The sequence below is a fragment of the Microcaecilia unicolor genome, chromosome 5 (genome assembly GCF_901765095.1).
Source record: "Microcaecilia unicolor chromosome 5, aMicUni1.1, whole genome shotgun sequence".
NCBI classification, from domain to species: Eukaryota; Metazoa; Chordata; class Amphibia; order Gymnophiona; family Siphonopidae; genus Microcaecilia; species Microcaecilia unicolor.
The window spans coordinates 175889150-175907164 of NC_044035.1; the positions used below are offsets into that span (position 1 = coordinate 175889150).

The following is an 18015-nucleotide window of genomic DNA, read 5'->3' on the forward strand; positions in this document are numbered from 1 at the left end:
TCTCCCCACTGCCCCCTGCACAATGAAAAACCAAATTGCTGGCATGTTTTAAAAGAAAAGTGGCTCCCTGCTTCCCTGTGCCTAAAATAAAAAAGGAAACTAAATTAAAAAAGGATCGGGAGGGGGCAAAGGCGCTCATCAGCAGCGTCCTGTATGGACGGCCTTGCCTTGCCTTGCCCCCCCCCCCCCGAAGTCCCCGCTGCTCCCCGCTGCTACGTAGATAACTGACGTCAGAGGAGGGCGGACACAGGAAGAAAAAGGAGACATCGGAGGAGACAGAAGAGCTCAATAATAGCTGATCCATCCTGTGCAGCGCCTTCAAACATAAGTGAGAGGCGCTGCACCGGCCATTATGGTGGAGGGGGGGGGTCCAGTGGTGGGGGGGAGCGGCGGGGACGAAATCGGGGGGCGGGGCACGGAGGTGGAGGAGGGCAGGAGGCGGAGCATTGCCGACTAAAGAAGAGAGAGACAGAAAGGGAGGGGGAGCCCAACCACTGCAAAGGTTTCATTTTTAAAAGCTTTTATTTCACAAACGGAGCAGCGGGGAGCAGCGGGGACTTCGGGGGGGGGGCAAGGCAAGGCAAGGCCGTCCATACAGGACGCTGCTGATGAGCGCCTTTGCCCCCTCCCGATCCTTTAATGTTTGTGGAGACATGCAGGGGAAAGTGGGGAGCCACGTGTTTGTGTTATCTTTTTTTCTTACGTTTCTGGCATGCGCAGAGCAGCCAGCATAACGCTTGGCTGCGTTGCGCATGCTTTACGAGCCGATTACCGACGGGGATTAGTGCATCGTTCTTTACAAAACCGCACCAAACGTTTTGGGGCTGTGTTTTTGGAGCATGCTTCGTTATTTGAGATTCGGTAAAGTTTTTTACGTTTCTGATTTTTTTACGTTTGCTTGATGCATCTACCCCTAAGTGAAATGAATAAATGAATAAATAAATATGACGGCAGCTGAAATTTATCTGGGCACTGGCAATATTCATCCTGATAGCCAGATGACTGCCTGTCCGTGAGGTCATCAGGAGAATTTTAGGAAACCCTGTATTTGTTCCAAGGTACATTTGCTGCCTTCTCCTTTTGTGGCTTTAATACATCCTATTGATCTCTGTCTCAAAACTTAGGGAGATATTTTTTGGTTCGCCATGCCAGAAAATCTTGGCCAAAACCCACATTCAGAAGAATCTTTTCAGATTTGTAAATCATAGAATCTCTGCCACCTTTGTTGGTTGAGAAAGTTCATTCCCATTCAATATTGCCTTAAGTACTCTAGCAATGGCTGCAGGTAATACGCCACATATCCTTCATAAAATGGCTATGTAAATGCATCGTCCCCTAGGCTTTTCTCTGATTGCAGAGCTTTAATTGCATCAGCAGTTTCTGTACCTCTCACTAGAAGTCACAGTTCATCCCTTCCTTTCTCTAACAGATTTCTCAGATTTAGTACCAGATTGGAGGTAAGAGACTATTAAGCACAAACCAGAGGAGGGACCTTGGGGTGATAGTGTCCAAGGATCTCAAGGCAGCGAAACAGTGTGACAAGGCAGTGGCCGTAGCCAGAAGGATGCTAGGCCAGTTAGAAAGAGGTATAACCTGCAGAAGAAAAGAGGTGTTGATGCCCCTGTACAAGTCATTGGTGAGGCCCCACTTGGAGTATTGTGTTCAGTTTTGGAGGCCATATCTTGCTAAGGATGTAAAAAGACTTGAAGCCATTCAAAGAAAAGTGACAAAAATGATATGGGGCTTGGACCAAAAGACATATGAGAAGAGACTCGAACTGAATATGTATATTCTAGAGCAGGAGTTCACAACCCAGTCCTCGGGACAGACCTTGCCAGTCAGGTTTTCAGGATACCTACAATGAATATGCATGAGATAGATTTGCATGCCCTACCTCCATTGTATGCAAGTCTATTGCACATTTATTGTGGGTATCCTGAAAACCTGACTGGCTAGTTGTGTCCCGAGGACTGGGTTAGAGGAAAGGAGGTAAAAGAGTGATATGATAAAGATGTTTAAATATTTGAAAGGTATTAATATGCAAACAAATGTTTTCTAGAAAAGGGGAAGTAGGAGAACTAGAGGACATGAACTGAGGTGACTTAGGAGTAATGTCAGGAAGTACTTTTTCACAGAGAGGGTGGTGGATGCATGGAATGCCCTCCCACAGGAAGTAGTGGAGACAAAAACAGTAACAGAATTCAAAACTGTATGGGATAAACACAAAAGATTCCTATATGGAAAGAGAATGGAATTAAAACAAAACTTAGCAGTGCCTAGATGGTAACTCCAGTAATTGGGAAATAAGGCCAATGCCAGGCAGACTTCTATAGTTGATCCCTGATTTTATATATATATATATCATCTTATGCTGTGAGTTTATCTTATGGGGCAAACTGGATGGGTATTTCAGGTTTTTTGTCTGTCATTATCTATGTTATTATAACTGCCAGCTTGCTTCTGGACTGCCCTGGCATTAACCAGGTGGTTAGAGCTGAGTCTTCAATGGCACTACCTAAGTACTGTCATGGGGTCTTAGGGCTAACTGCAACAACAAGCCACATTGAGCCTACAAAAAGGTGGGAAAATGTGGGATACAAATGTAACAAATAATAATAATAACAACCCCCCTTGTTGTGGTCAGGATCTCGGCCAAGTGTCCTGTAGTGCACACTGAAAAACTTTTTGCCTCTAAGAAAAGAGCTCAGAGGCAGTCAATTGGAGCATTGACAATACTCTAGTAGTCCTTGGTACTGAGCCTTCTCACTGTCAGGCTGACTTTTTCAAAACCCTTGTTGCAACTCCTTTCCTTTGAAAAACACTAGCTCTGTTTCTTCCAAAGTTTTAAGGGTCTTCCCTGTATGACAGATATACTTGGTTAGCAGGTCTTGGGGCACTGTGCAAATTAGGCTGTCTTCATGGCCTAGCTTTATGCAAATCCACCCTGTGCATAGCCGCTTCCAACCAACTCTGTAGAGGTATTTCTGTTTAAATACATTTCTCTTCCACATTCCAATGTTGAACTGAGCCCTTTCTCTGGAGTACTAGAAACTCAGTTAAATGGCCTTCACCCCTTGGACAGGACAATATTTCACTATGACCTTACAGTCCTGTCCTCCACCCCTGGCTGTTAGTCTTAGTTCCAAAGGGCAACGTCTTTACTCCAAAATTGCAGTTCAACACTTAGTTCCAACATTATCCCCCAGTAACCCATAAAAGTAAGTACCTCTTCCTTTGCTTAAGTCCACATCCTGGGATTGTCAGTATGTTCTATTCATCTTCTGTTGTTAATGGTAGGACTCCTTTCCTCTAGGTTCTCCCCCTTGCTTCCTCCTAGGGAGTGCTTTTAATGGTGTCTAGGCTCTAAACCATTCCCTCTACTTCCCACCTGTAGGGACGCTGCCCTCCACCCTTTTTTAAAAAGGGCAATGACTCTCTCCTACCCTGACAGGTCCCATGTCTGCGAATTCTTAAAGGGGGAATGTCATTCCTTTCATATGTTCTAGGTTTGGCCTGGGATAGAAGGATGCAGGGCTCCCTCCTGTGGCCATTCTGTGATAGGACACCACTGGTGCCTATCTCAGTATGTGCCACTGAATATTAGTGTCTGGCCCACTCTGTGTGATTTACGTGGGCAAGGGCCTTTTCTGCCCACTAAAAACTTGCTGAATATTGACTCCTTCAACTCTAGGAGACTAGATTGTATAAAATTGTAACCAGCAATATTCTCTTTAGTGGAAATCCCACCTCCACCCAAAATATACACAATATTTGCATAGAAGCAAATCAGTATAATTTGCTACCACTGATGGAGACAATTTTAATACAAAAGGATCAGTGTAAAGCAAAACGGAAAGTTGGCAGGTATCCACTGAAAGATGAGTTTAGCAAATTAATAGAAAACACATTGAGGAATACTTGAGTTTAATAATATGCCAGATGTTGGACTAGTAATGTATGAGGAGCTGGAGGCCACATAATTGCTTTTCTGATCTCCTAAAATAACAGGATATTTAGAAAAATATCACCACCCTTGAAGAATCACAAAACTTGAAGAAAAAGTATATTCATTACCTGTCGCCAGAAAATGAAAAATTAGGGAAAGTCGGAACATGATTATACTGCATCATCCTTGATAATAAAAAAGTGGAAACACTTCTAAAGTCCCAAAGCAGATTATATGCATGAGATGAAAAGAATGGCTTATGATTTGATGACTGATGAAGCCAGAGGAAACAAGTAGGACTGTTGATAAAATCTACTATGAATATGGAGATATAAAGCCCGATTTTGCATAGTTTGTCTAGGTTCTAGGTGTAATGTTAGGAAGCACTTCGTTATTGAATAGGTGCATTGCCCAACTTTCAAAGAAGATGTTTTTTATATCTAAGACGTATGAGAAGAATATGAAATTGTTTTGAATGTTTTCAATTCAAACTATTAGTTCAATCTTTAATTATACATCATTTGGATTACTGTAATTTGCTTTATGCAGGATGCACTAAATCACTTCTGGAAAAAATGCAAACATTAGAAAACACAGCAGTTAGCTGGTTTATTCAGCAGGGAAATATGAAAGGGCAATCCCTTTGTTGAAAAGAGCTCATTGGTTGCCGATACAAGCTAGGACAGTGTTTCCCAAGTCCGATCCTGGAGTGCCACTTGCCAATCAGGTTTCAGGATATCCACAATGAATATCTATGAAAGAGATTTGCATATAATAGAGGCAGCGAGTGCAAATCAAGTTCATCATTATTCATTGTGTATATCCTGAAAACCTGACCGACAAGGGGTACTTCAGGTCTGGACTTGGGAAACACTGAGCTAGGATGCTTATGTTTATTTCATTTATAGCTCGCCTTTATCCAAGGCGGGTAACAACATAACATATATAATTTCAAAGACACAACAATACAAACTCAAAAACACAGTGGTATCAGTTCAGCATTAATACTGCAGTGTCAATGCAAAAGCAGCATTAGGAATCAATAAGATGGTCTAATAGATAACCCTTCAACATCTGTTTAAATGATACATTATACTTCTGAGATTTCAAAAACAAAGATAGCTTATTCCATTCTTAAGGTCCAGCTATAGAAAGAGTATCAGTTCTGGTCATTTGTAATCGCAAACTCCTCAAATCAGCTGCTGAAAGTAAACCAGCATGAGCAGAATGCAGTGTCCTAGATGGTACATAATGCTGGAAAACAGTATGCAAATAAATTTGATGAACCAAATAACAGTAGATTGAATTTAATCCGTTGCATCACAGGTAGCCAGTGGCGTTTCCGCAACAAAGGAGATACATAGTCAAATCGCGAAAGGATACTGTTTAAGATCTGTATAGTAGTTTTTAAAATTCTATATGGTTCTGCCCCGCAGTATATGTTTTCAATCTTATCACATCCGGCTATTGAGGAAAGTTGAGAGATTCTATGATATTATACTTTCCATCACTTAAAGTTGTCCAGTATTTAAAGATTTTTAAATCTTCCTTCGCATATCTGATAGCTAGCATTTGGAATAGATTAACTCGGGGATCTTAGATACTTGAAAAATTACCTGGTTTTTAGGTAACTTGGCTTTTTAAACAGTATCTTGGTTAAGTTTTGGTGATTTACCATTATTATACAGGAAATATACATCACACTGCAGTTATTAGGGTTACTTAATTGTGTCCATTTTTTGGTTCTCCATTACTGTTCGTCTGGAAATCTATGGGGCCCTTTTACTAAGCTTAAGCATCTACGTGTGCCCAACAAGTGCCAAAATGGAGTTACTGCTCGGCTACCATGTGGTTCTTGCGGTAATTTCATTTTTGGCGCATCTGATATGCACGGCCAAAAAATAATTTTTATTTTCTGCCACGTGTATCGGCACGCGCCAAGTGGTATTTGGCGCGTGTAGGTCATTACTGCCCAGTTACTGTGTGAGACTTTACCGCTAGGTCAATGGCTGGTGGTAAGGTCTCAGACCCAAAATGGATGCTCTGCAATTTTCATTTTGCCGCATGTCCATTTTCGGCAAAATTTTTAAAAAGGCATTTTTTTGTAGATGCGCTGAAAAATAATTCTGTGCACCCAAAACACGCGTCTACACTACCGCAGGCCATTTTTTAGTGCACCTTAAGGACCTCTGTATTTGTAATTCTCTGGGCTATTCCCAGTTCTCTTCATTATGTAATCCGCGTTGAACTTAACAGGTAATACGGAGACTATAAGTAAGCAATGTAGTATAAATAAGGAATGTCCAAACCGAGGTGTTCACAATTTGTAAGGTATTTTGCAAAAGGCTGTCTGAATATGGAGTCTTCAGTAAAGTACATGGGAAATGCATGTGTCTTTGGTAGCACATAGAGTGGAGCATCTTTTTTTACAACCAAATATGTTCAACATGAGAGCAGCAGTACTGGAAGTGCCAGCTCTTGAATTCGTAAGCAGCAAATCTTGCAACCTGTGCACGTCAGTGATAACACTTACATGCGCTAAGGGCCAAATTTTACAAACAGCCAATGGAGCCAATTAAAGAGCGAACTTAACAAAACTGAGAGCTTAGCATTTTTGAAGTGTTTTTCAGTGCCACAGTGTTAAGCACTATTCTGCACTATCAGTGCTCCAAACATTTATGCATGCTTTGAGCAGGATGTGAAGTATGATTTTATGAAGTTACCATGTGTTTTCTTTGCAAAACAGGAAATACACACTTGCTTTTCAGGCCCACCCTAACCATGATGCATAGTAACATAGTAGATGACTGCAGATAAAGACCTGTACGGTCCATCCAGTCTGCCCCAATAAAATGAACTCATTACATATGGTATGTTTGCCTGTTCTTGATTTATCCTTGCCATTTTTAAGGCATAGATCCTAGAAGTCTGCCCGGCACTGGCCTTGATCTGAAATTTTTGAAGTTGTCAAAGCTCCACTCTGGCCCATCCAAATCGAATTCTGCCTCCATCAGGGCACAGACCATAGAAGTCAGCCCAGCAATGGCTTTCCTATCTACTCTCCCCTAAGCTTCTTTGGATCCGATCCCTCTAAACAGGATTCCTTTGTGTTTGTCCCACGCATTTTTTAATTCTGTTACCATTTTCATCTCCACCACCTCCCGCGGGAGAGCATTCCAGGCATCTACCACCCTCTCTGTGAAAAAATACTTCCTGACATTATCGCCCCCTTTCAACTTCAATTCATGCCCTCTAGTGCTGCAGATATACATGTTTAAAGTAACAGCTTTTCTAAAATTGTTCTATGTAGGGCATTTCCACATCTAAATTCTCTTATTTACCTGTGCAAATATTGTGCAAGATTTATAAAAGTACCTCCATGGTATATAAACCCAGAGAAACAACTGGGCTGATATTCAGCGGCAGTAATGCATTCGACAGTAAGTGATGAAGTACATAATCCTCCTATTCATTTATTTTTAAAAATTAAATGGATAATATCAGACCATTCAACTCACTAAATGACCAGATATTATCCATTTAAGGGAGGAGCGAAGGTGGTACCGGGAGCTTTTAATTTAGTGACAATGTTCAATCCCTAAATGTATGTTACTCATTTCATTTAGGCTTGCAGAGTAGCAGGCCTAAATTAAATGGATATTGGCCAGCACTGTCAGCACTAATACATTCGGTGCCACCAATTAAGTAGAAAGCATCGTATAAATCTAAGTATTTAAGCGTTGGAATTGCAAGGTGATTCATCATTCCTCGCACCAGATTTAGATTACTTCTACTAGTTACAATTTGTATAGTGTTACTAGATGTGGGATGTACACATATACACAGCAGACAGTCCCTGCTGCACAAGGCTCACAATCTATTCAAGACACACGAAAAAGATGCATAAGAAGTGAAGGAGTTTAATTTATTATGGGAAATGATGTAAAAAAAAAACAACCAAGAAAGGAATCAAAAATACTCATCCATGTATGGGCAATGCTGGCATCAAACAAACAGAAAACAGATAAATATCAAAATGTGTAATTCTCAAAAAAAAAAAAAAAAAAATATATATATATATATATAAAATGTGCAAATGATGTCATAAAATATGCACATTGTCATGAAGATATGACAGTGCTTTCATATTCTGGTACAAAGCTTGACAGAACACTGGACTATTTATATCAAGTGCTATCAAACAATATATATATATATATAAAACCAAACCAAACACAGTAATTTATCTCTGTGGCTTATCCAATCAAGGTGTGTGTGTTGCATATGCACCCCCTGCTAGTCCCTCTATTCTCCCCCCTGTCGCATCTCGCCCTTCCATTCCCAGCCCAGGCCCCGCAAACATCTACAGTTCTCTCCCTCTCTCCCCCCAATCCCCTCCCCCTCCCCTTGTGCCTTACAATCACTTCCAGTCTTTGCCTGGGGCAGCACCAGTGGCAGCGGCACTCGAAGGCTGCCTGCGGCCTGTACGGGGCTCTCTTTCTGAACCATCCTGCCCCTTCTTTCACAACTTCCTATTTTCTGAAGGGTGAGACGGTTCATGGAGGAAGCCCTGATGCAAGTTGCAGGCATCTTATGAGTTCCATTGCCATTGATGCTGCCCAAGCAAAGACTGGAAGTGATTGTAAGGTATGGTGGGGGAGAGGGAGGGAATTGCCAGATCTTTCCGGGGCCAGGAAAGGAAGGGAGAGATGTAGTAGGAGACAGAATTGGGGAAGTGCAGATGCACCCTCAGTCGAAGTTCCTGGCTACACTACTGACTTATCTGAAAATAAGAGAGATCCACATGCATAAGGAAATGACAGTAGCAAGGATAAATTCAGACCAGCTAACAATTTAAAGGATTAGCTGCTGACTCATTGCAAACTCTTACAGAGAAACACCTGACACTGGTGTTTTAGAACAGTAGTGCTTTAATGGGCAGTCAGAAATAATAAGAAGAAAGCATTGCTACAGAGTAAAGAAAATGAACCTATAGTCAACCTCCATTAACATCTTATTTACATACAAACTTCTTAGCAGTATCACATAAACTAAAATACTGTCATTAGTACCATAGGAACAAATGACAATTCTATAACTGGGCATCCACATTTATGTCCCCCATGCACAGATAAATTTACAGAATACTAGGACTTATATATATATATATATATATATATATATATATATATATATATATATATATATATATATAGGACTAGATTCAGTAAATGTGGGCACTGAAAAAAAAATGAGCAGTGAGCGCTATTCTATAAATGTCTCTCCTAGTTGGGCACCGTTTATAGAATAGTGCTTAGCACTGGGATCCACTCCCAGTTTTGGGCGCAAGAATTTACACCAACTGAAAGCTAATATAAATCCTTGGGCCCTGTTTACTAAGCTGCACTGTAGATGCACTAAAGTTCTTAGCGCATGCTACAAATTAGCGTGCGCTGACACTAGAGACACCCATAAGAATATATGGATGTCTCTAGCATTAGTGCGCGCTAAAAACTCTAGTGTGCCTTTGTAAGCAGAGCCCCTTCTGTTTATGTTTATTCCACACTTGATATCCCGCTTTTCTGTAGATACAGTCATAGAGGTTTTACATATACTCTTTTGCGCCTAAATTAGATTCTGTAATACTGCAGATGCTATGATACTGTTGCCAGTTCACGCCCAATTATTGGTGCTAATTGGTTTGTTATCCAATTAAATTGCATGTGCAAATTGGGCAGAAGATGAAATTTGCATGTGCAAATTTGAGCACCATGTATAGAATTTGGGGGATAAAGAGCCAATAAAGATAAAGCAGAATTAGAAAAAGTAGAGAGAAGAACAACCCAAATGATAATGGGGATAGGATGACTTCCCTATCAGAAAAGACTAAAGAGTCTTGGACAAGAGGCAGCTGAGGAGGGATATGATAGTGGTCTATAAAATCCCAGTGAAGTGGAATGGATAGAGGTAAATCGCTTGTTTACTGTTTCCAAAAAAACAAGGACTAGAGGGCACGTAATGAAGCTACTATTGGATAAAATATTTCTTCACTGAACATGCTATTAAACTCTGGAATTCATTGCCAGAGAACGTTAGCATAGCAGGATTCAAAAAGGTTTGGACAAGTTCCTAAAAGAAAAGTTCATAAATCATTATTAATATGGACTTGGGAAAATCCACTGCTTATTTCTAGGATAAGCAGCATGAAATCTGTTTTACCATTTTGAGATCTTGCCAGGTACTTGTGACCTGCATTGGCCACTGTTGGAAATTGATGGACCTTTGATCTGTCCCAGTTTGGCAATGCTTATGTTCTTATGGCATCTAAGTGCTATTCTGTAACAGTGATTGTACATGGTATAGTGCATAAATACAAGGGTGGGGGGCATACACATGGGTGAAGCCTGAGTGGAAACAAAAAAAAGGAACAGAAGGAGCCAAAGCCAAACCCACAGAATCAGGATGTAAAAAAAAAAGGCTCCGTTTATTAAAAAGAACATTCTTCTAGGAACAATAACCAATATCCAACAGTGTTGGATATTGTTCTTAGAAGACTGTTCTTTTTAATAAACGGAGCCTTTTTTTAACATCCTGATTCTGTGGGTTTGGCTCCTTCCGTTCCTTTTTTTGTTTGCATAGTTTTACGGAAGGATTTTGTTTCCTTCTTTTTTGTTTGAATCATGGGTAGGACATAGGCACATCTCCCATTGACAGGGGCAGGGTGGGAGAAGAGAGAAAGGAGATGCTGAGGGGGGCGGGGGCACGCAGCCACCAACTCATCGTCTGCAGAGGGGCGCCAGAGACCCTAGGACCGGCCCTGCCTGTGTCTGTGCTGCATTTTCTTGCCTACAGGCACATAATTGTAAGGCACGTTGACCGAGTTACGCTAATATTCTAGAATGGAATCTGGGAGCCCAGCTGCCATTATAGAAAGGCTGTCAACGCACAGCAGGGCGCCAGATGTAGGATCGCCCCTACTAACAGTGTCTTTGTATGCTAATGTAGCTGATCAACATACTCTCCTACTTGCCAAATCATATGAAACTCAAATGGTTCAATTTAAAATCCAAATCCTTCCCACTACTAACCATCATCAATGTATCAAGTGCCATAGAGGGGCCACTTTAATCCAAAATAGCAAAAAAAAAAAAAATCCAAGAAGAGGAAAACCTCTGCAGAAAACAAGAGGTAGGTGATCAATAAAGGAGATGTTGCAAAAAAAGTTGAGAAAGGCACGACATGGACCATGTTTTGTCATAAAAGTCTGCATCATGGATCATCAACTCAGAGAAGGTCTGTGTGCACACAACTCTTATGATTACTTCAGCCCACACTGCATAAGGCATCAGCTGTTTTTTGAGCAGTGGGAGCACTGAGCCTTGTGAAGTGTTTGGGCTGACTTGGAAGTCCATATTCTGAGTTGGACTTCCTTTCTGAAATGCCTCTCCATGTGTCTTTATAAAATAGACTAAAATAGATGCCTTCCTGCCCTATTAACCTAAGCACCCTATTATAAATGAACCTCATTGTGTGTAGCTCTGATCACTCCGTCTCAAGAAGGGTATAGCGGAACTAGAAAATCTTCAGAGAAGGGTGACAAAAATAAAGGGGATGGAATGCCTCCCTTACGAAGAAGGAGTACACAGGTAAGGGAACTTCAGCCAGGACCCGCTTAAGCTCCGACGACCAGTTCACTCGGAATCAGGGCCGTGCCGATGCGGTAAGCGGGGTAAGCGCTGCAGGGGGGCGCTATCCTCTGGGGGGGCGCCGCCGCTGCGTGCTTACCCTGCCCTCCGACGTCAGAAGAAGGCGGGGCAGTGAGCAGCGAACAAGGGAAGGCTAGAGACGTCGGGACTGGGAGCGCCGCCTCCTTCACTGACGCTGCGCTGCCGGAGGAAGGTAAATTTAAAAGAAAAAAAAAAGGAACGGGATCTTGGGGGGGAGAAGAGGGCGGGCAGTTCCTACATGGGAGCGGGAGGGCAGGGGAGAGAGGGGAATCGCTGCCTTGGAGCCAGGCAGGTGCGGGGGGGGGGGCGCCAACTGGTAGTCTGCGGGGGGGGGGGGGGGGGGGGGGGGGGGGCGCCAGAGACCCTTGGCACGGCCCTGCTCGGAATTAGCACCGGATATTCAGTGCTGATGCTTGAATATCCAAGGTTAATTCTGCCCTTGGTAATCACCGTTTTAAAAAACCACTGACCGCTGCGGGCTGAATATCGACTGCTTCATTTTTTGTGTGTTCAATTACTATAAACAATACTAAAACAAAAGGATAGTTTATGAAACTAACAAGCCAATTGAGAATAAATCGTAGAAAGGTTTTTTTTTAATTAGTGCATGATTATGCTGTGGATTCTCTTGCCAGGTGTTTGGACAAGTTTCTGGAGGAAAAGTCCATAATTTATTAGCCTAGTAAATTTTGGAAAGCAATTGCTTTGCTTCAAAATAAACTATGAGTAATTTGATCTACTTTTTTGTAATCTGCTGACTTCTTGTAACCCAGACTGTCCATTGTCAGAGACAGGATGCTGGATTTGATGGACCTTGGCCTAAGTTATGGCTCATCTTGTGTTCATATGTTTTACAATTTCATTCAGCTGTTGTGAGAAATTGATTTTCAGTGTAACTCTACTTTCCACACTTTTAACTTTTCAAGTCATGCTCAACATCTGCATTTTATATGTTTTTCTAGTCTTAGTTATTGGGTTAGTGTCATATCTTTATACTTACTGGTCTTCTGATATTCCACAGGAAACAATTGTAAACCAGAGACTACTGCTTTGGCCACTGTAAAGTGGGTTTGATCTCAGCATTACTCCGGTGCTTCGAGTGTCACACCAGCCATCTTCATCACTGTCTCTGTTGTACAGTAGAAGAATTAGGCTCATTTCCAGCCTTTTCTTCCTGCCCATAATGGGGTATTTGCACATGTCTGATGTCCCTCTCTGTCTTGGCTTTGTCTGGTCAATAATCCAAGTCATTTTTGCCTGCAGTTTCATTTTGTATCTATTTGTGTTGTCACTCCGTTTGTTCGCTCTCTGCTATGCGCTGCATGCAGCCTCCCTGCCGCATCTCCCATGAGCGAATGAATGACAGTCACTTGTCCCAAAGTCTGAAGCATTCACACCCTTCAGAGAGCCAAAACATTTTGCACGCTCTATTTTATTTTATCCAGCAGGAGGGAGGTGGGTATTATATTGTTATATATTTTTTTCTTTTTTGGGGTGAGTATAGTGTTAATGTTTTGGTAGAAGTTAATGCTAGTCATCTTTCAGGTGAGTGCAAAAATTGTGTAAGTCTGGGGAGGGAGGGATGGAAGAAGGGGATACCCGTGAACACATTTATTCCTCATGCCCCTTTGCATGATCGTACTTATGTTTTGAATTGCAGTAGTTTGAAATGTGGGACGTTCTTTAGCATGGCTGCCATCGTAGGCTATCTTTATTTGTAGCTAGCTCTCTTCATCTCAGGAACTGAACAGTTGGATCTTAATAGATCAGTTTAATGTTGTTATCTAAATTACTGTGGCCACTCTACACTGAGGTACAGCATGGAACAAGAAGGCCTTTGCTATCAGTCTTTTAGACTCTTCTTCAATCCATCAAGAAGCTGTAACTGTAATGTAGGCCGCTTGAGTGCTGTCTGCATATTTCCAGCATTTTGTTGTAGAAATAGGTGAGGTAACGATGGATCTTGCCACATTTGGGTAGGTCAGAGCCATTTGTGCACTAGCACAGAAAAGATTAAAGGAACTATTTCCCTATGTTTTAAGTATGTAGCAGGGAAACCCTAATGAAAGGAAATCATGTTTAGCTACTCATCTCTCATAATAATGGTGTTCTGGGATATATGCTCTGATTTTGATAAAGGAGGAGGTTTGGAATACTGTGGGATGGGAACTGAGACTCTATACTGTAGCCTCCTCCTTCAGGCTGCACTTTATTTTGGAACTTGCTATCTGGTCTCCTAACCAGATGCAGTATATTGCCCTCAGGAATGAGACAGGAGGGATAATTAGGAGAAGAACATCCCTGGTTCTTGGGTTGAGGTGTTTATGGAGGACTTTGTTAAGGTTCAGTTTGACTGTGACCCTTCTCTCCCCTTGCAGGTAAAGGGGACCTACAGCCTCAGCTGGACAATGCCCTGCAGGATGTCAATGACATGTACCTTCTGCTGGAGGAGACCGAGAAGCAGGCTGTGCGCAAGGCACTGATTGAAGAGCGTGGACGCTTCTGCACATTCATTGCATTCCTGCAGCCTGTCGTGGTAAGTGCACAAGCCACAGTGTTTTCACACCACCACCAACTTTATGCTGAGTCATAACAGATATGTCATGACACAGTCTGAGGGTGTTTCATACCTCCAGGACATTGTCATCAGGAGAATGTGGGAAGGGGTAGGGAGACATACATAGTTTGATTAATTGTTCATGTCTTTTTATCATTGTCAAACCATTGACATTGTTAATGTAATAATGACGGTGCATCTGTGGCGTGCCTGGAAGATCTAGGGGAAGAACTTGTGTTGAAAAGATAAGATCTGTTGATTCGTTTGTTTGTGATTAACTGCTCTGAAAAGGATCGGTGTAATGCTTGAATGAAAACCAAAAATTCAAAAACAAAGTACCATGCCTGAAAAGCTGTTAACACTATGTTAACCTTAAGAAGTGATGGAGAGCAGATCCTCAACCCCGTCTTTGGGATCACTTGACTAATCTTGACAGCAGCTATGCATAAAATATTTCACTGCCTGTTTTCTCAGCAAATAGATCTCATGTCTATTCATTGTGAAGATCTTGAAAACCAGATTGTTTGATGAGATCTGCAAGGATATGTTGAGAACCACTCACATTCTGCAACAAATTTCAGCAACCCCCAAATATAAACCTTTCACTTCAGTTTTGTAAACATACTCTGCATTCACAAAATCTTTTCCAGTAATGACTGTGGTACAACTCACAATATCAAAAAATATTCAAATTCTGGTGTCACCTCAGTAATGATGACTGGGTGACTTTGTCAAAATACCTTCATTTCCTTATCATATCACCATACTAGGCCAGATACATGGGTTTCACCACCTACCAGCAGACAGAGATAGAGAAAATACATTTATGGCCCTACCCAATATAGGGCACCTGTAGCCTCTGTGTTCTCTGTCTCCAGCAGGTGGTAGACATTTGGCTCCTGTGGCTGCAGTGTGGTCTGATTGGCAGAGCTCCTGGGATATGGATACTGGACTGGTCCCCTCAGTTGAGCACTGGCAGAGATGAGGGTGGTATCTGGCCCCTTCCTGGTGATTGCCTTGGACACTTGGAGTGATGTCCAGAGGAGTACTGGAACCTCTCCCTGCCTCTATCATCCCTTCTGTCTCTCTGCTCTCTTCTTTGGACCCTGAGTGGAAAGAAAAATAAAATAGAAGGAGAGAGAGGGGTAGGGAAGAAAGAGAGGGTCAGATCACTCAGTGCCAATAAAGTTCAGATAAAAAGGAGGAGGAATTGGAAGCAGCCAGTGAAGACAGAGGTCTGTTGAGGGCCACAGCAATGACTTGGAGTCACTGGGAATGTCAATCATATCTGGGAGCGTGTTTATGCTAGCCACATGGCTTGTACATGACAGCCTTTTCAAAGCACATGAAATACTGCTCTGTCTGTGGGGGCTACTGCAGAGCTCCAAGAGCTGTAAATTTTACCATGGCTCCTCATATGAATAGTCACAGTAGGTAGGCAGGAAACTAGTGCAGTGGCCGGCAGCAAGGGAAGGAGTAACCTGTGATTGGGACCATCAAGTTAAGTGTGGTTTAAGGAGGAGCTCAACAGTGTGGGAATGACTGCCATTTTGTCCCAGGGATCTCTGGCATTAGAGGTATTGAGACTCAAACATCTAATTTCCCCAGTACTCTGGCTTATATAGACAGTATAAGATATACAGTATCTTTAGAATCCCCTGCGTGTAGTCTAACATAATTCAGTATCCTCCATTTGTCCCTACCATTCAACCAACACATATTCTACTCATGGCTTATATTCTAATAGGGAGTATGACCCATGAGCAGAAGGAATAGTGCTTTCACTCTGATGTAGAGACCTCCAGTTTTCTGTTAAATCTAGTTCAGCCATTCTTCCTTTTATATATATTCACTCAGGGGAGAATTGTCAACATGGGCTACAATTGAGGTGAGTTATTTTACCACAACTTGTGCTATTTTAGCACAGGTCCCATTTTATGCAGTGAGTCCTAGTTACTAGTAACCTAGGTTAACAGTAAAATAACCCATCTTAATAGCAACCCCTATTTATAATTTCCCCTTCAGTCTCTTGTCTATCAGAGGAATAGGGCCTGATCTACCCAGCTGATTCAGGATAAAGTTAAATCCCTTTCAATTAAAACTATTCCCTTCCCTTATAGATGAAACAACACCTGGAAAAATGGCTAGGCCAAGTTTGACCTAATGCATTCATCAGATAGTTTAATTTAGTTTAGTTTGCTGCTATACCATGTTTCGAAAGTCATCAAAAAGATTTACATTAATACAAGTAAAAGCTAAACAATTCAAGAGGCCCTGGAACAGAATGTAGTATATCGACCCTCTGAATCTATCACTTTTCTCCAGCAACGAAAATCGATCCTCTTAGAGTGAGAATAGTGCCCCACCTCCCCTCCCTCTCCCCCTTAGCGATTTTTCTCTGAGAAGGAAATGCATTTACTCACCTAACTCATTCTGAGATTAAGGCACTATATTTCCCGTAACTGGGTTTCTTAAAGAACACTAATTTTATGCAATTTTTTAAACGCTGGAAGCACTCTTTGTCCTGCTGACAAGATTGTTCAACTCCGTAACACAGTGCTTCCTAAGTCTGCTCATGGACTATCCCTTGCCAGCCAGGTTTTCAGGATATCCACAGTGAATATGCATGAAGGAGATTTGCATATAATGAAGGCAGTGTATGCAAATCAAGTCTGTGCATATTCATTGTGAATATCCTGAAAACCTGACTGGCAAGAGGTACACCAGGACTGAACTTGAGAAACACTGCTTTAGCATACCAGGAACAAAGTCTATCACAAGACCTCTGCATGTTAGCCCAACACATATAGGAGGTCATTATAGAAGCCTTGTGTGGCTATCACATCTCTTTTATTAATAATTTGATATTTAAACCTCTCTCCTGTGATCTCATGAAGTAGTGATATATTAAACCAAATAAATCATAATCCATAAATAGCCGCATTTACATGTGTAGATGGCATATGCTTGTAAATGCTAATTTTTCAGTGCTGCTGTTTGCATGTACAATTGCTGTGGTAAACACAGATTCAAAGATGGTGTCTTCTGGGCAGTCCAAAAAATTATGACCCTCATTTATATGTCTTATTCATATTTGATACATGCATAAACCAGCACTTAAAAGTTTATCTTACATAAATATCTAAGTGCAGTTTTACAAAACCGGGATATGCATGTATCAAACCCAACACAGTAGAGAGGAAGCGATTTGCAAAAAATTGTAGCAGGAAACAACCAGAAGCAGACCAGCAATCATAGAAAAGTGCAATTTATTTAAAACAAAACACCTGACGTAGCCACATTTCAACTCCAGGCTGAGTCAGGGGTGGGGGCTAGAGGGGATTTTTAATCAAAGATTTTCTCTAAAGCCAAATTCAATTCTTAACAGATACAGCACTTATCACACAGAGCACTGCCAGCTGGTTAAGGATTGAATTTAGCTTTAGGGGAAAGCTTTGGTTAAAAATCCTCTCTAGCCCCCACCCCGACACAGTTTGTTGAGGTGAAATGTGGCCACATCAGATGTTTTGTTTTAAATAAATTGCACTTTTCTACAATTGCTGGTCTGCTTCCGGTCATGTCCTATATCAAACTCAAAAGTGGGTGTGGTATGGGCAAGTCTTCAGTGGGACATGGGTGAGGTGAGTTCATAGATATTTATTCCCCATTTCAAAAGGAGACTAAATGACTGAATCCTAAAAGATCGATGTCGGGAGTTACACCTGCTACCATGCATATTTAGGATATGGTAATCAGCTGCTCCTCTGGAGTTGCCCAATTAGAGA

At 41.7% G+C, this 18015-nt stretch overlaps 1 protein-coding gene across 1 annotated transcript in view; it reads left to right on the forward strand.

Moving 5' to 3' along the window:
* The window catches only part of MTSS2 (MTSS I-BAR domain containing 2), a 315559-nt gene that overhangs the window by 257109 nt on the left and 40435 nt on the right, over positions 1-18015 (forward strand). The window contains exon 8 of the mRNA XM_030203599.1: positions 14052-14209. Within this exon, the coding sequence (XP_030059459.1) occupies positions 14052-14209 (158 nt within the window). The remainder of the gene's footprint in view (positions 1-14051; positions 14210-18015) is intronic.